The 20,163-nt window shown below is 33.2% G+C and overlaps 1 protein-coding gene across 33 annotated transcripts in view; it reads right to left on the bottom strand.

Moving 5' to 3' along the window:
• The window catches only part of shot (dystonin-like protein short stop), a 375,697-nt gene that overhangs the window by 76,325 nt on the left and 279,209 nt on the right, over positions 1–20,163 (bottom strand). The window contains exon 1 of one of the 33 annotated variants that reach the window (XM_076129028.1): positions 952–1,098. The exons of the other annotated variants lie outside the window; for them this stretch is intronic. Within the exon in view, the coding sequence (XP_075985143.1) occupies positions 952–990 (39 nt within the window). The 5' untranslated portion in view covers positions 991–1,098. Of the gene's footprint in view, positions 1–951; positions 1,099–20,163 lie in introns of those variants that run through there. 33 annotated transcript variants of the gene reach the window in all.

Genomic DNA, 20,163 nt, shown 5'->3' with positions numbered 1-20,163 from the left:
TATAATCACTGAATCTACCACTAGCTCGGAAAGGGGGTAGAGCCTTATGAGAAGAGCTAGCAAGAAACTCACGGTCAACGTTAATCGGTAGCAAGATAGATCTCAAAATATCCTTATAATAGGTTCAAAAAGACGTTCTGTTGTGAACATTATTTTAGATTATTATAGAGTTCGTGATTGATAATACAGACTTTTGTAAATTAAAAATAAACACTTGATTGGCTTGATAATACTCTAATTTGACGTCATAAAAAAGAGTATAGAGGTGGTGTATATTTTAATATAATTTATCTTACGTCTACTCCCTTTCAATAAATGATCGTATTTTCAGAAATGAGCGAAACAAAATATATAATTTGTCGACACGACCATTTTTAAGACCTTCTCGATCTATTTAAGGTCGAGAAAATGAACCAATTCAAATAGTATCTTATAACAACTATCAGGCTATTAAAAGTCAGTAAAAAATAAATAGATCGGTCGCAAATTAGCATCTATTGATTGATAATGATGCATTTTTAGATTCTTAACAGCGCCTTTGATATCGCCGGTGAGCAAAAAAACTTGCTTCGAAGAGGTAATTGACCGGTGCAGTGTGTAGTTGCAAAATCGCGACTTTTCGTATAAGGCCACGCTGACCGGTCCTCAGTAATTTATTGAATAATCTGACATTATTTTTGGCCATATGTAGCAATTGACCGACAAAAAACGACCTATATTTTCACCTGCTTTTAAAAGTTGCCAGCTCAGCTGCCAATTTTTTTACATTCATTTAAATGTTTGAAAGAAAAATTGCCGGTATTGTAAATTTATGCTCCAATTAAAAGTTAAAAATAAATAGGAATTCTCTTGTTTGCGCAGTCACGTGCGCGAAATGCATTATCTGCATTGGATCAAACGTTTGCAGGTAACACCAATATTGGACCAAAAGGTACTGAAGTAAATACGCACCCGGCACTCGTACGCGAAGTCATACTCGTACTCGTCCATTTTCGAGTAAGTACACAACACAACACTTGTATATTTTAGTCGTAAGGTTCACTTAGCACATACATGTCTCACAATTAACACTACACTTCATATTACGCGATAAATAACATTTTGACCTACGAAACTAACCTAAAAACACAAGCGAACGAAATAAATAAAATTACACTAATTCTACAAAAACAATGAAATACTTTTTAAATATAAGTGACAAGAATACAGCTATCCGCGAATCCGGCTGGCTGGAAACTGAATGAAAGCCAAGAAAGCCGTAAATTGAAAAAAAATATTGCCGGATTCTAAATTTAAACAATTTCGTAATGGCATCCGAAGCGTCTAGACGTGCCGTGTGATTGTTCGTGCGGTAATTTTCATTAATTTTCGGTTTGTTTCAGCGAGAATTACGAAACAGCTGTTTGCGGTGTAGTTTTGAGGTTAGGAAAAGTGACTGGCCGATTCAATACTACGGAGGAAAATTTGAGGTCGATGCGCGCGCATCCAACCGCGCCGGTGCGACGCCCGCTACTCTTGACACTGTGACACGCATTTTCGTAACAATCTGTCGTACCCTTAGTGTCTATATCTAGGGACCCTGTATAACTACACAAAATATTTCAAGTGCCGAGTTGGCAAAGGATCTGTTTATTGAGAGAATTATTGCATTACGCTTAGCTTTTATTGTCATATATGTATAGGTATGTATGAATACAGCTGGCGTAATAAAGGGTGCTCCCCTTTCTGATATCTCCCTGTTTTAGATGAGGGGCTCGTGACTGCGGATCGATCAATTGGCAAGGTTAAGCAATGTTATTGCGGTCAAGTTTTGGACGTGATTAGAATTTAATTTTACTTTGTAATTTCGTCATCGAATACATTAACATTGTTTTGTATCTGACGATTAGTTATAACCTTGATATACTCAAAACTAGGGTTTACCTTTTATTACTTTGTACCTATAATACTGCAATAGTATATCCAAACAATATCAATGCGCATCTTTTAAGGTTGGATGTTTGTTTCTTTTCCACACAAAAACTACCGAACAGAATTTGATGAATTTTGGCATACGTATAGCTAGCGAAATCTTGAACGTGGACGAAGTCGCGGGCAAAGCTAGTATGTCAAACAAACTCGTGCAAGAAAATTCTTTTTTACTCTCTTGATATATAGAAACTACCACACTTAAGAGCTATAATTTACTATAAATTGATTCATAATCTGTCACTCTATACATTACGCGTTTACTATGTAAATAGGGTGAGCAGACTGCAATCTAAGCGGTTAATAGTGCGTGACGCATACCGACACTTTCATAAACATCGCTGAGTAAAACTATCGAGAGATATACGATAAAAACAGAGTATTACTGCCCTTATAGACTCACCCTCTTATTCATAAACACACTATAAACCTATTTTAGTTAAAAGACTACCATAATATGTTTTCTCTTTTTCATTTCGCAAAGGAGTGAAAGAAACCAAACTCTTTATAAGCCTTTCATAACTTCATATATTTTTATGAATAAGAGGGTTATAAACATAACTTGCTATGATATAATTAAATAAATAAGCGTACAGAAAACATAATATTTAGTTTTATAAATATTAATCTGAGAACGTAAATTTAGTTTCAGAAACCTCTGCAAGCACTCATGTAGTAATGTTAAAATATTAATAAAACACACATACATTTTACCGAAGAATCAGACTTTTCCTTAAATAATGACTATTATTAGCCGAATGCAGTCTGCTGAATTTATAAATATAGCAGGAAAAAGTAATGAATTAACAATCAATTTGAGGATATTGCTCAACTTTTGCTGATTGTTATTGTGTATTTAAGTTTGAAATTAAATTACTAGAGTCAGTAAAAAATCAATAAGCAATATAACAATACATTGCTACGAAAGATAAAGAAAGTATGACAAAAAGTATCACATCCATACTTTATAAGTTATATATGTTACTGTAAAAGCCCGAACTGAGGTAAATCCTAAGATTTTCAGGTAAAACCTAAGATTTACAAAATAAGTTTGTAGAGATCGCAGCAAGTAACATCATTTGGTCTCAGCCTACCACCATGGGAAAAAGACATGATTTTATGTCTGTGGGTATGTATTACTACTTACGCTAAACATCGTAATGTATAAAAATGGAAAAGTTATGAAATACGCTAATAGTTATTACGGATTATGAAGTAAAGGGAACATGTGCCAAAATACTTCTGCCAATATGAATGGTTATTTAATGGTTCGTTGGAAACTATTAAATCTATACTAATATTATAAAGCTGAAGAGTTTGTTTGATTGTTTGTTTGTTTGAAAGCTCTAATCTCAGTGACTACTGGTCCGATTTGAAAAAATCATTCAGTATTAGATAGCCCATTTATCGTGGAAGGCTATAGGCTATATATCATAACACTTCGACCAATAGGAGCAGAGCACCAGTGAAAAATGTTACAAAAACGGGAAAAATCGTGGCTCTCTTATGTGACGCAAGCGAAGTTGCACGGGTCAGCTAGTAATATATACGCTACAGTAACCTTAAAGCACAATAATAATGATATTGAAGTACTGAAAACGTTATTAAGTGTTAAAACGTAGTTTTTAGTAGAAAAGGAGGATTACCTATAGTAAATAAATAATAAATAAATTTAACCCATTAATGTCCCACTGCTGGGCAAGGGTCTCCTCCCGTAATGAGGGAGGGGTTAGGCCTACCTTACCTATAGGATCTCACAAAAACTGACAATTGCAAGGTATTTCCTAGGGAAGATAAAAAGCGATGATCTAATACACAATAGAAACATATTGTACTGTGGGAAGATAATCAAGATGTATATAAGTCTAAATCAGTTCAGTAATTTAGAGAGATTAAGATTAATATGTATACACACAGATATGAATCTAACAACATATACAGATAGAGAGAACTTTAATGTAATAAAGACTGTTATAGAACATGCCAATGATAAGAGAGCTCATGTCTTATACTTTGGTAATAAAAGATATACCCTTTTTGGAATTGCATAACCTTACCTACTAGTATTATAAATGCGAAAGCTTGGACGGATATTATTTTGTTTCTCAATCACGCCACTACCAAACGGATTTTGATGGTTTATAACCTAGATTAACATATAATATACTTTTTGCCCCAGAGATCTTTTAATTGAAATTCAGTCAATTGTAGGACATGAAAGCGTCAATGTAGTATTAAAATAAATTGCGGTAGGTCGAACTCAGAAGCGTTGCGTAACAGTTGAAAAGTTCAACAGAGGACAGATGGAGAGGAAGTGGTTATATTAGGGACACGAGCTATTTGTGTAACAGTAGGACAGAGTAGCATTATATCGTGTATCGTAGAGCATAAAGTACTGAGGATTTTCACACCTTTAGTTTAATGCTGTGTCGAATAGTCTTTGAGAGGAAGGATAAATATATCTCCTCTTTGAAGCTTGTTATAAGCTAGAGAATGCTGTAGTTTAATGTGAGGTAGTTATTGTATGTACAACAGAATTTGGTTACACCTTTGGAATCTAAATAAACAATTTAATTCTGAATATAATTCTCGTCTTTCTACATTATTTATATCACGACGTTCTTGTCATTGTGTTAGGCTAGGACCAAAGAACGCCACATGCTTCGTTCACATCCATACATCTAGTCACACAGGAACGCCGATTAGTACTACGCACCGGACCCATTTGCGGGAATCAATACCAATTCGATAGACATTAATCTACAAACACTACTTTGTAAATAATTTTTAATAACGTACTGTTTTATCTTCTACCAAGTATAAAACATTACAACACTTTCCCATTTGGAAAACTAGTTATTTACCAAAGGTGTGGCAGACTGTCGATAATCGCTTATCGCTATGAAAAGTCATGGTGCCCATTATGCAGCTACAAAACCATTGTTTAAAACCATAATAACAAAATCATTGTTTTATGCATAGCTTTATTCCATCCTTACAGAGCCCTTCCTTCCTTTACACTTTGATAAATATTTATGAAGCTTTCCAAATTGATTATAGGAAAAAATAACCTGTCATCAACAGTACTGCTAATTACTTGCTTCTGGGCTGCAAACATTTATATGTCATTATGGTAAAGCTTAGTGCCCGCATTTAATATTATTACGACCCTATATCACCCCGCTGCTGGGCAAAGGTCTATACCATGCCTTTCCACTGAAAAATAAAATCTTTGCTTTTGTAACATCTGTAAAGTTATATAACTATGTACTACAAATAAAGATATTATTTTCCATTAATTAAGGTACTTGTTTAACCTTTTAAAAACTTTTTGCACCAGAAATCAATGAATGTAGGTAAAGATTAGAAAAATAAATATTCTCGTAAACAGAGCGTGAAAGAGAAAGCGAGATTTTATTGAGATTCTATCACGAGATTATACTGGAAATAGGTCACTTTTTCTTTGTGATACAAATATATTCTTATACATCTGTTATTAATAAATGTTATTATTCCTTTGCGGTGGTAAAAACGTCATAATTTAAAAGATATAATAACTAGCAATATTCTCCTCCTATAATATTATTTACCAGTTGCGCTCACCGGTCGGTAAACGATCTGTGAGTTAAGCAACCCTTGGCGCGGTCACTCTATAGATGGGTATAGTAGCATAGTGGTATTTGAACTGGGCGTCTCCGTGCTTCGGAGGGCACGTAAAAAGTCGGTCCCGGCTGTTGTCTACTAAGATAACAGTCGTTAAGCCATGTCAAAGGCCTTCGGGCGGCTTGAACAACTTTGACACTAAGTTGACCACTAACCATACGATAAGAAGAAGATGAAGAAGAAGTAGGTACAATATTATAAATGCGAAAGTTTGTGGCGATGGATGTTGATACATGGGGATGTTTGTTAATCTTTCACGAAAAAATAACTGGATGGATTTTATTAAAAGCTGGTCCCCAAATTCATACCTTGCGAAACGCCTTTTTTACTTAATTTATTATGGAGGAAACTAACCAGTTTTAAAACCTGTTTCATTATATACCGTCAAAATATTAGCGAACAGTAAGCCACATAATACTTAACACCTAATATAATTAGTGGTACATGCCGAAATACGATGTTTGCCTTGTCAGGAGATTAGCAACACAATCGAATGGCTTTGTCTGTTCCAAACTACGATTTACGACCTTATTGCCTAACTAATAAGAGCTATTAAACATGTAGTGTTAGATTTAGTATTTGTGTGTGGAAAATGGGTAGCTAAACTCAAAATTTAGTCTATTCAATTAGATCCTTGAAGTTGATTTTAGCATGTTACTGAGAAATGAAACAATAACAGTTTTTTGGAATTCTCAATTGTCTGTCAAATTCTACAATTCTGTATTACGCACTAGATATAACATTTCTGTAATAGCTGATACAATTAAAGATCTAAATAAATGTCTTCAGATATTCCTTAAGCAGAAAATCAAGAATAAAGACCTACCATATTTGAATAAAGTTGGCTATTCAAATATGCAAAGCTATGATAATGGGACAGGCAACCAATTCAACTTTATTGTCGCATATAAATTAGCTTACTTCAGATCGTATCAACCTATTTCATTTTAGAGACGTTTATAGCCAGGGCTTACCGATCGGTAAACGATTTGTGCGTTAAGCGACCCTTGGCGCGGTCATTTCATAGATGGGTGACCGAATAGTAATATTTGAACTAAGCGTCTCCGTTCTTCGGAGGACACCTTAAAAGTCGGTTCCGGTTGTTGTCAATTAATATAGCAGTATCAAAGGCCTTTTGGGCGGTTTGAACAACTTTGACACTAGGTTGCTCATTAACTAAACGATAGAAAAGAATAGATTTAGGTACGTAGAGAACTTTCAAAGTGAAATCTAATAAAACATTATAATTGCTGTAATTTTCAGTTTAACTCATTACTTGTTCAGACGTTGCGTGTAGAGTTATACGTAATATTATTTCAGTTAAAGAGCTACCAGTTCATCAACCTATATAAGTTAAGCAGTGGTTATAAATTCAATGTTTTTGAAACAATCAATATAAATCATGCTGTACGTTTCGTTGCTTTGCGCAATAACGTCGGTTTTAGGAGTATAAGAATTTTTATTGAGACTGTTTTAATGGACTTTTGTTATGAAATGTTTAGGACGAGAAATTGTTGTTTTGTGAATAATAGTAATACATTCGCATAATACATTTTAATGTTTTTGTGTCTCAAATGTGATAAGAATAATAGAATAGATTATTTAAATCCAAATAGCATAACACTGTCCATACCCTTATGACAAGAAGGCGTTATTTTATGTACCTATGCATGTATGTATAGCATAACTTTTTTATCGGTAATAAAAATCTGAATTCTTTATCAATGCTTTAAAGAATTTTTATTCACTATAGAATTAGTGAGTAAAAATTCTAACACAGTCAAATATAAAATAGACGATAAATATTCAGAATAAAGTTTCAAAATTCCATTACGTAAATACTTCCCTATGACTATCTAAACAAACTTCATCTCTCATATTTTTATATAAACTACTAACATGTCTAAACAACCGGACAGAAATATCTCCGACGGCTTCCATTCACACATCATTCTCGCAGCACCAACAAAAAATTAAAACTCTACAAATATAGATATACAACAATTACATAAACATTTTAAAAGTACTATAGTACAACAACTTAGTAGTGATCGTGAACCGTGCGTGTAAACCTTCGCGGCTAGCAGAGGTTTATAATGCAGAATTTAAATAAAATAAATTTATAAATATCATTGGACAACACACACACGGTCATTTGATTCCAAACTAAGCAGAGCTTGTACTACGTTAATCAAATAACCGATAAACAGACTTATATACTTCTAAATACATACTTATATAGATACATTAACATCCAGGCTCAGAACAAATACTCGTGCTCATCACACAAAGATTTATCCCGGGTGGGATTTACAACAACAGTGACCCGCTACTGACAGTGGCTTGTCTGATACAACTACTTTATTTTGGAAATACACGGAATTGTTAATTATATCCTAATTAAACGTGCATGCTAAAACTCTCTACTGAGTAATCAAGCTATAGTTTAAATCAGACCTAACACACACGCGACGACCTTCAGACTAGGATAATAGTTTCAGGTAGCAGTAGAAATGCTAGACCGACCTTGAACAAAAAACACTTTGAAATGGTCTGTCGACGATTGAAAATTTAGATGCAGTTGTTGACAGTTTATACAGGGCACTAGTTACTTACTATGACCTTGTCGGTCTAGACTATTGTAGATAGTATTAATAAATTCAATTAAAGTGCTAAAACCAGTGGTGTAATTCTGTACAGTCGGTACTGTCGAGTATCGAGACTTTGACATTTAAAAGGTACTGCCAAAATAGTTCCTACGACGCCCGTTAGTGGCGCTGATCAGATTTTCGATATGCAAAATTTCTTGATAGCTAGCCGGTTGTCGGTAGTCGATAGTGGTAGAAAATCTAGCTACTTTTCTCGGCTTGTCTCACGAGAGTGCAGCGGCATTTATATAGATAAATAACGAATATTTCAACATAAACATTGACTATTTGATACAGATTACCTAACCTTTAAATGAGTGCAATCAATAAAATTCAAAACATAATCCAATCAAGCATATCTGCAACTGATAAAATAAAACTTTAGCAAACGATCACGCATTGAACTAATTAGCGACGCTGAGCAATGTCAACAGAACAAAAACTAAAGAATATGACAATATGATAAAAATAAAGAAAGTCACTCACGAAAACAAAGCAAAAATAATCCATAAGTCACAAGCAGTAGCGACGAAAGTCGCGCGTTTACTGAAAATAAGCAAACAACTGGAGGTGGTAGATAAGAGAATAATTATCAATATATCAAGCTAATATCATTTGATTGGTTTAACTTCGAAGAGATTCGATGTGCGTACTTATAAATAGTGAATCTGGCTCGCGTAGTGAACCAATTTCATTTGATGATGGCTGCCAAATGGCAGGTCTGTCGCACGATTCAGCGCCATGCATTGTGATCTTCTATAAAAGAGTTTGTTTGGGAAATTGTGACCGGTGAATGAGGTCACGGCTTGTTGTATAAATAGATGTCATATTTATGTAATTTGGAGCCGTGCGAAGATTTGGAGCTGAATAAAATGTAATGTGAAAATTTGGTGAAATTACATCGTGTACACGACTTTTATGATTGCAGTCTTAGCGAAGAACAGGTAAAGTTTTAATTGTTTTATTTATTAAAACATTAGAAGGATGATCCTGGTACTAAATTATACAAATATAACTCACTATAGTATTATACCCATGTCCAAAAATACTACTGAAATACAAACGTTTAGTGTTAGCAATTAACCTTACTTTATCGTTTTTTAGGGTGCATAATAAATGACTGAACCGACCTTGACAAACTAACTAAACATTTAGTTCTTCAACCACTAATTGCATAACCACGATAATTGAACATTCTAAGCCACAGTTACACTACTTCTCGATAAGTAGTTTAAGGTAGAATTTTGACATTTGTTTTTATACCTTTGCTATCACTTTATCCAACATGCGAGGAAATATTATATTAATTACTAGCTGACCCGCGCAACTTCGCTTGCGTCACATAAGAGAATCATAATTTTCCCCGTTTTTGTCGTAGCGTGATGACATATAGCCTATAGCCTTCCTCGATAAATGGGCTATCTAACACTGAAAGAATTTTTCAAATCGGACCAGTAGTTCCCGAGATTAGCGCGTTCAAACAAACAAACAAACAAACTCTTCAGCTTTATAATATTAGTATAGATTTATACTATTAGTAGGTTCTGGGCAGCCATGAGCTGTAAAACTTAACATTTGTGTTAGTTAACTATAAATAGTAATTTCATCACTACCTATTCATTAGTACGTTGAACTTCAATTAATTTAAATTAAACAATTTATCCTTTAGTTTTCATAACATTATCCTTGGATGTCCCCTACTGTTCTTGTGTCACCTTGTAGACTGAACGACCGTGCATTGTGTGAATCAACTACGAATACACCTATATCTAAATTCAACGTTTTCCTTATAAATCTAGACTATTTAGTTGAAACAACCTGGAGCAAATATTTATGTGATGATTACGAGTATCTGAGTTAGTAGTATCTACATAAGTATGTATTTAGAAGTATATACGTATGTTTATTCGTCTTTGATGACCATAGTACAAGTTCTGCTTAGTTTGGGATCAAATAGCTGTGTGGGACTTGTCCAAACTTATTTATTATTATTCATTTTGAATCACTCAGGTCTATAAAAAAGTTGTCAAGCTTTTAAACAACTTACTAAAAATATTATACAAAAATAGACAGTCGTATAATAAAAAAGGACTATTTCAAAGAAACGCTACCAAAACAGTTGTTACAAAAATAGAAGGGAACCGCTCGATAATTGACATAACACGATAATTGACAGAACTGGCTGATCGCAACAATACCTTTGCGTTGCTAAATAAGGACGACGAAGAAAACAATAAAACGGAATCAATACGTATTGTTGCTATAGGGATAATCATCATAGACTATAAAACTCCGCTTGTAATGAATTCTGTAAACATTTTTGGTATTTATATTGCAATTGCTTGCTTCAAAGCAATAATGTTAGAATTATCTGTAAACTTATAGTTGGGCTCTAATTGACGTTTATAGAGTAAAATATCAACCGCAATCAATTGTAAATTCCTTGACACCTAGACTCCACTCAAACAAGCTCAATTCAGGAATCGACATGGAGAGTAGTGATTGAAGTCGAAGTAGTAGAAGAAAGAGCTATGTTTAACTTAAAATGAGGTTACATACGCCCTTTTTGTAGAGAGTTAATGCTAAAGTACAAGTTTACCAAATTGTCTATCAGCAGAAGAAAGGCGTAAGTAAAACTAAACATAAGGTGACATACCTAAGACCTTTTCATAAGTAGCAATAATGCAAAGCCTATTTTAGCAATAATAGAACGAGGTAATCGTGATCCGCTTTGAATTTCAAATGCACTAGTTTAAGGTCATGGGTTGAAGAAATGAACAAGATAAGTGAGACTATTAACATTTGTAAGGTCGAGTTGAAAGGGGAAATTATTGTGAGGTTTTGAATCGTGAAGATAACTTGTAGATTAAAGTTTTGAATAGTATTTAAGCTGTAAGTCTTTAGGAAAGACGTTGATGGCAAGAAATATTAAAAAGGGCAATTTTACTGTTCGAATATCCATTTATATCCGAAGAAAAAGCACGTGTGTTAATATACTAAAATGACTTTAGATTTTTTAGATTCCATTATTAAATGCATTAATCTAGACTGCTAAAGTAACAAGATCATAATAAGTCCAAAGAACGAAATTCTGCTTAATTTGGAATAGTGTTGGTTACCTACAATAATCATTTCAATTTGAAACATCGTTTTATATTCCCGTAATACAAACATCAATATAAAACTAATTTATTACGTACGTAGGTAGATTGAAACAAACAGGAAAACTTTACATTCTGAACAGACAATAGAAGATAATATTTCAGCACAAATACAGTCTAAAACGCAGACGAACGAAAAACTCGCCTATTCAATATTACTAATATTATTTAAAGCACTTAAATACATTTAAATAAATACTCTAAAGATGACTCTTGGAATCTACATAATATAGAAATGACGTAATATTTTCATTATCCTGCTGAGTTTTGGAGATTTGAACGTAAACATTGTCAAGGTCTGCTATGAGTTCACTTCTAACATTGAAGGCACTTCCTATGACATTCTTGAGTAGTATTATATAAAGACTAAATAATACACGAACTTACTCCTCTGTTTTATGGAATAGAAGCAGTTCAAACGAAATAATACATGAGCGCTTAGAATTGGGAACATTGTGTAAAATATTACACAAAAATTTGTTGTAACTCTTGGACAGATTGCATCAAGTAAAATTGCTGATTCCATCTAAACCATAGTTTTGTGATTTCAAATTTTATACTCTGGCATCACTAGGTATTGTAAGAGTTTTAAGTTCAAGGTTTTAAGATATCAGACTTCAGAAACCTCCTAAATATTTGGAGCCTATTTACTAAATAGCAATAGACCAGTCGCTTCTTTTATAGTATCAAATACCAAAAACAACCATATTATTTTGACACATTTTCACTAACTCAAACTAAGAGATCCATAAAATTCTAATTCTAAGTTGAACAACCTTTAAATCGTCGTCTATAAAAGACATTTAGTATTGATTGTATGCTAATAGGAGTCCTAGTTTTGTCGTAAAACTAATTGGAACTAAAAACTAATGAATAAATGATTAGACTGGATCGTGACTACATTTAAGACTAAACAAAAACTATCTAGAATTTTGAACAATACAGATTATCCTACTAATACTATATCTGGATGGATGGATAGACGAAATTATAATAATATTGTAACTCATAACAATATCATAAAAGCAAAAGTTTTTGAAGATGGATGTCGGGATGATTATCACTGTTAATATGTGCTATTTTAACTTATATATTGTACACAAAAACTATAGTATATAATTAAATAAAATGTTCTATACAGATAGTGTATAACTTGTACAAACAAACAACACTTTACTTCAGAAATCATTCTACGCGAAGTCGCTAGCAAAAGCTAGTCTACTTGATAGTAATTTCTCAATGATTCATCTACTTCAAGTAGCGTATAGCTATGATTAGGGTATTCCCCAAGGTACCCACATTGGGCCCAGTGTCGAATGATTAAACTTTTACACGAAATAAATATTAGTCTTACAAAAATGAGCTCTTTAGAGTTTATTTGTATGTTACAAACATACAAATTTTTGCAAGAAAAGATTACTTATTAACCTAAAAAACTAAGGAAGTAGTCAAATAGAAGTAAAATATTTATTGTCCATATTATATATGTGTTTATCTTATCTAAGTTTACGCAATGTTAAGAATATGTAACAGTTGATTACGGTCAAGTGCAATATCTCAATATTAATAATACTTACGATATAAAAGATAAAGGTATTATTTTATGCACCAAATTCTCAGAATTACATGGCATTTTTAAAGACTATGGTAAAAGGGGGAAAAAATTAAAATCCATTTTTTGTGACGTGAATGGGGCTTTGGTCTCTACTCATTCTTTTAGGGAAATTTGCGTGATTATATCTATGTAAGTATGTTTACTAATATTATGAAAGCGAAAGTCATTTTATCTATTCGTCCGTTATGGTTTTCCACCTAAACGATTGAACTGATATAAAATTCATCAACGATAGTTTATGTACTGGGAAATGTACTGTTTCTTTAATTTTCACGTTTCTTTACTTTACCTACTTTTTATATATCGAAATTGTTAATCCTACTGATTAGTTTTTTCAAATTGTTTACTCGTGAGTTTTCGACCAGTTACTTTTCCACCTCATATTGTTATCATTATATCAAAACCGGGTTACTATAATAAAATTTATCTTTCTTTCAGCTCAAATGTTATCACATTATTGTACGAGATGATACAAAAACTACTTGATCGACTTAACCTTGACGGCATGTAAACAAAACAAAAATAAAGTATGACTAGTACAGCGAATTAATGTTTTATATTCATTCATATTGTTTAAAAACTCGCATGTTATGGTCATGCAATAATGCAATGCTTTCGAACTGGTTCCTATAATATTTTTATCGTTTACATTACTCATAATGTCGGTTAAGGTCGCTCTATTTTATGGCAAATTCAATTATCATACGACTGTAAATTCTTAATAATCTGTATTAACAGGTACGATAAAACTAAACCACTGTTGTAAAATTAAAAAGATAAAACCGCAAATGAAAATTTCCGAACGCAAATTAAAAAAAAAAATAACACAATTCGAAAAAACAAACTTTACAACACTGTATTCCAGAAATCCAAACACTGGCACAAAAGAACATGCACTGAAATTGTAATTCGAAAACCAAATTCGTAATTTCAAATAAATCGTTCGCCTGAGTCAGTGTGGCGCGGCGTGCGTCGATCGCCGGTCGTCGTTCGCGCGCTACTAAAAAACGGACGTAGACACTCATCGTATCAAATTGTTGCTATCACGAATAGGTATTTTGTTGCATCGTTTCGTCTGACGGCACATGTACGATCGCCATATACTAAGGCTTCATCCGATCAAGGAGTTTGCGAATTAATCCGAAGTAGCAATACGAAAAGAAAACTTAATTCAGTAGGTTTCCTTTCAACGCAAATAGCTGCACTTTACATAACGTTTCAGTAATTGAGCAGTTGCACAATCCTATGATTCATTTTCAGAGTTCCGTTTTTCGTTGATGAAGAAAACTGCTGGTATTTCGGTATTCTGCTATCGTTTTAACGGCCAGTTTGTTATGAGATGTTATCGGTCTAACTAAATCGACCTTGGCATTATAGCTTCGGCCTTTATTGCCCTACCCTTTTAAATAATACAGCCATAGGCCTAGAACTAGCGAAATAGAGTAAATTACATCAGAAGCATCTATTTAATGTTGTAAATATTTCCGTTCACGATTTAGCAGTTATCTTTATGTTTATTGAGCACTTGGATGAGCTGGAACTAATTTTAATGGTTTGTTAGCTCATTGCCCGCAAATGGTCTATTTGGTTTTGCAACTTGGGCGGTATGAATGTATCAAGAAATCGTCTTATGTTGTATTTGCAAGATTTAGAAGAAAAGACTGAGACAATGAAGTAATTATAAATGTTTACAATTATCTGCTGAAAATGCATTTGTATATTTTCAGTTTTACGAGTTCAAGGACCAAGGTTTCCTGTTGAAAAGCAATTCTTTTTAATGCGTTTAGAAAAAATGTAGAAATAATATTATTAGCTTATGGATATGGCTACATTAGCAGGAACCGTTATTTTTACCATTTTCAAGATTATATCTATCACACTGCCTCATCTCAATTGACTCAGTATTTCAGCCGTAAAAACTGAACACACAAACAGGCAATTCTAGCATTCATAAGTACTATACCAAAAATTCAGTATAATACCAATCTATAACCATTAAAAAACAATTTTCAATGTAAAAACATTCTGAAATAGGACATTAAAATGCAGTTTTCCTTTTCTTCTGTCTATAGACTTAATGACAGTATGGGACCTTGACACGGCAATGTCATGCGAATGATTACGTCACTCACTATGTATTCTATGACCAACTCGTTCAATATGTGAGGAGAATGTTATATTTTATGCCACAGCTTTACGCCATATGTGTTTCTATTTGAATATCCACGTGGACCGTTTACAGAAATTATTTGGAATTTCAGTTTGTCCTTGCTATTATTATAACCTAGCGTTTGCGACTTCGTTGGTGTGAAATATAACCTAGCCTGTGTCTGCGACTTTGTTTGTGTGAAATTGATTTTGAGTCGAAAGTATATTATACCAGCCTAGTCTTCCTCCTTTTTCCTTCTGTGTTAATTTAGTTCATTAAAATCCATGCAGCAGTTTTCGCGTGGTCGTGTAACAAACAAGCGTCTGAAATTTACAATTGTTAGCTTTAATTAGAGAACAAAACTACCAAAAAGTGAGGTTTTTTTTAAGGAAAACCTGGACGAAATACTGTGATATCAAATGTTGGTTGATATCAATGACTTTTTAATTCTCGGTAAAATAAAATTGACCTCCTTTTATTACGTCAGACGTAGATTTCATGGACCGCTAAAATGATTTGGGGTATTCCCGATATGAGTAAAGGTTTCTTAATAAATTCGGGAGTGATTCAGCGACACATTACAAAAGACTTAAATGAATAAGAGCACTTTAGCTAGGAGCATAAAAGAGCTTTGGAACATTATTTCGTAAAGCGAGTGTTCAAACATACTAGTATCCTTTGAATAACTATGAATACTTAAGTATTTCTATCTACTAGTTTCTTTGACAGTTTGAAACGTTTCCTTGTCTTAAGCACTAATGTATAGCCAAATGAAATTTAGCATGAGGGTAGCTAACAATCTGTCAAACGCGCAATGATTATTATTTCCCAAATGAATCCCAGTTAGGCTAAAATACAGCACAATAATAAGTAAGGAAAATTTTCCTTTTCATAGTCTTCAAATTACACGCAAATGGACTTGTGCAAGCCAACTACCACTTAATATTGTAACAAAATAAAAGCCTTAATTTTGCCTAAAGAAGATCCAAAGCATTAATCTTCGCAATCACTCTTTTATCCTTAATCGGTAGTAATGTAAAGCGACAGTATAGACTTTACTGCTCAATAATATATGCGAGTGGTGGGCGGCAATGAAACTAATAAGTTAGGAGTAACGGTCTAGGTATTATGTGGTCTAAGACCGTGTGGGCAGAGTATACCGGTCTAGCTTTAAGAGATATGAGAGTCGGTTTGTAAGTATGGCAACTAATTTGTAAAGCATAATGTTTGAAGAAAAGATTCTTGAGTAACTGAACTTAATTTACAGATTTTTCTGGACATATGATGCTTAGACCTGACTGTACAGTAGATCTCCACATAGAGTCTAAGAAATTTATGGTTTTTTCACATGTTTTGTCAAAAAAATGTCTACCTAACTCTTTATTCACACTTGCGCAAAAGTTGAGGCTTCGACGATAGACACTTAAATGTTTTTAACTAACAGGTAGATTTTAATTGAACAATAATTATTATAACCTACTAACTAAAGAAAACATAAGAGGAAACAAAATAAACTAAATCAAATATAGATTCAAAATCTAGTCCATATTTCACTCCTACATATTTTAAACTAACGACCCCAATTAATCAGAAATAAATTGCCCACGATAATCCTTATAAAAGGTGAACACTATTTACGATAAGCACCATGAACACCATCATTCAATGAAAAGCACTCATCGTTATCTCCCATTAAAAATAAACACATAACTCTGCCCTCCATAAGTGTGCGCACCGTAACGGTTTTTTGCCAACATAATGAACTATGACGTCATAGTACATGCTTTTCATTTTATGATTTATATTTTGGTAACGTAATGCTTTTAATTGTATGTTACTTTTGGTGAATCTTCTTTTGGTTGTAAAATATTAGAATATGAAAGATTTTTTTTACTCTTAATATTTTCATACCATAGTTCAAATAGAAAACCAATATGATTGTTGCAAACATTCAACATAGGCTACGCATAAAATTACATCATTGTACGTTTCCCTTGAGTGCAATTGCCTACTAAAACACCCACAAAGTATCAATCTACGCCGGTTAAGGAAAACTTCGCAAATGTTGTTCAGCAATTCAATAGCAGTTTAATAACAGTGCAACTATTTTTAGGTATTACGGTAACTGTTCGTAATAATAAGTATTTATAAGTTATCGATCGTGATGTCATTGCGAATTAAACTGCAAAGATAGCTGTAACCTTCAGGCAATTACTTTTAAAAACAAATATGTTTATTTGTAAAACTTGTAAAAGTCATACACAATCATACAATACATACGAACATATATACTGAATCTCACGTCTGTTAAACCCAACACTGTAAGCAGAGAGAGATGTATGAAATACATCCACATTTCGCCATTAATCATGTTAGTCCCATGTTATAGGGGAGCGAGCCTATTGCCATATACCGGGAACAATACAAAATTCCACGCAAGTATTGAGAAATATTCTAATATAAATTAAAAAAGTCCAATATTAATTGTCCCGACCCGGGTAACGACACTACAGACCGTGCTACGAAGATACTATTTGATTGTAATTCCATATTAGATTATTAGATATGACATCATTTAAATTCAAAGAAAACCTAAGAGATCTACATTAATGACGAATCAATGACGTAATAACCATCAACCAACGGGACACGATAAAGGATTTTCAACCGCAACAAATTCTAACGATTCAGTGAATCAGACGAACGAACAGTCAGTTCACAAAAAATAACTATTCTAGTCAAAACTTTGTAAACAACGTAAAAAATGTATGAAATAAAGGCTTTTTTCATGAGGTTGTATCACGCTATGACGTAGCGGGATGTATGAGGTCACGCCCTCTGTATATGATATTATATATGGCTATTTAGATACTGTTATAGCGATGTGGGGGGTTTTAAAATATGGTTAAAGGGTTCGTGTGGGTTGTAGTTATGTGAAATGTTTGTGTAGTGTAGGTTTGATAGCAAGAGAATAGCGTTTGGATCGCGTTTGGATTTCTTTTGAATCGCTGTTTGAGGGTGAATGATGAGAGGTATTGTGAAAAAATAGTACAATATCAATACTTTCTGTATCACAAACAAAAACATTTTACATACGATTTGCATAATAATGAAAAATGTGCAATGTCTTCAGAAAAAAATCTAATAATACTCAAAGGTTTTAAACTAACATTGTCCTTCACTAGCCAAATATTATCCTAAATTATAAGTCTCGGTATTTCAAACAGTCTACCTCATAATGACTATCAAATACCACTGTCTATCCAAGTTAATTCACCAACGCACAAAATATACACCTATGCATTTACTCCATTTTTTGTGAACACCGTCGAGGTCAACGAACCGTGCAAACTTTAGTAGTTTTATTGTGAAACAAGGCTTTTTTACGATTCTCTACGAGTTGATGCTTCGTGTTACATGAAAGTTTGAGTTTATCGAACTATTTAAAGTTATGTTATCGTGTTTGAAAGTTATAAATGACTGGTGAAATAGGTAAATGACTCTTTGAAATACCTAATACTATGGCTTTTTAAAATTTATTTATGAAGATGACTTTGTCTGCCCTTGTGCATTTGAAGGACAATTTTCGCTTTTTCGCTATCGGGGTTGCAAATGAAAAGAAGCTTTTCATGAGCAAATGTTTTAGGAGAACGATCATTCAAATTTAAATAACACTAACTAATTTTAATTTTATTGTTTTCTGATCAATACCTAGTACACTACGTAACATACCACGTAACATACCTACAGTAATCCCAAGTTATATTAACTGTCTATGTGCAATTTTTTTTCAAAATTCGTTCAGTAGTTTTTACAAAGAATAATATCCTCACAAACTTTCGCATTTATAATAGTAAGTAACACCCTCGGCGTTTCTAGCTGATGTAAACTGTATTAAACTTTTCAGACACACTTTCCCTATGTCGCCGGCAGCCGTGGAGTGCCTTCCTTGTATTGTGCCGAGAGTCTCGCCATAATTGCGACCAGTCTCAATGAGGTACGCGTATACCGTAGAACTATTTAGTTTCTTGTTTAAAATGGAGCAACATTTTGTTTAACTTTTCAATGATCTCTTAATATTGCAAGTTGGTTTCAAGTTAAAATCTTACTTTACATAACCCAATTTAAAAAATATATTAAAACACGATAATTACTCGAATGGTTGTCTTAATTATTAGTAGGTATAAACAAAATTACTACCAATTTTGTGGGGTTCTTACTACTATTGACAGCTATAGACAAAGTATAAGAAGCTTTTTAGCACCTCTCGCGGGTTTTATAGGAGTTATTTTTTTTTTCTAGTATTTAATTTTAAATGTCGAACGGTCGCGCTACTGAAGCCAGTAAGAAGAGCTGGTAAGAAACTCTACAATATTACTAACAAGATGAATAAATATGTAAATACACCATACATATCCTCATTGTAATAGAGGTACCTACAAAAAGTTCACAATAGGCTGGCAATGTATCAAGGTTTTGTTCATAACCTCATACTTACATGTCTACGTAATCCTTTGACTGACCTTATCAAAATTACATAATTTAACTATTGCCCTGAAGGAACTAGCAGAGGTGTGCTACACCCACAATTTCGCGGAACAGCTGAGCTCATAGATCTTATGTTATAAGGCCTTATGTGGCAAATAAAACAATTAAATTCAGCCTTCGTATGTCAAAGCCGCTCGAAGGCTTTTAAATTAGCTTATAACCTTTTAAAAAATTGGCAATAAGACCACCAATCTATTTAGTATGCTAGCCTTAAGGCCTTACCACTAATCGTTTATTAATCCACGCCTCTATATATCTAATTTATAAACTATCTTTATGCCAAGTTTCATCGAAATCCATTCAAAAATTTGTTTGATTACCTCAACTTTCGTATTTATATTATGTTAAAGTACTAGGATCGCATAAATACAAGGCGATTACGAATGAAATCATCGCACAAACTACATTCCC

Source organism: Anticarsia gemmatalis, chromosome 22 (assembly GCF_050436995.1).
Source record: "Anticarsia gemmatalis isolate Benzon Research Colony breed Stoneville strain chromosome 22, ilAntGemm2 primary, whole genome shotgun sequence".
Taxonomy (NCBI): domain Eukaryota; kingdom Metazoa; phylum Arthropoda; class Insecta; order Lepidoptera; family Erebidae; genus Anticarsia; species Anticarsia gemmatalis.
The sequence above is the reverse complement of the archived record's forward strand: the minus strand, read 5'-3'. Positions and strand labels throughout refer to the sequence as shown.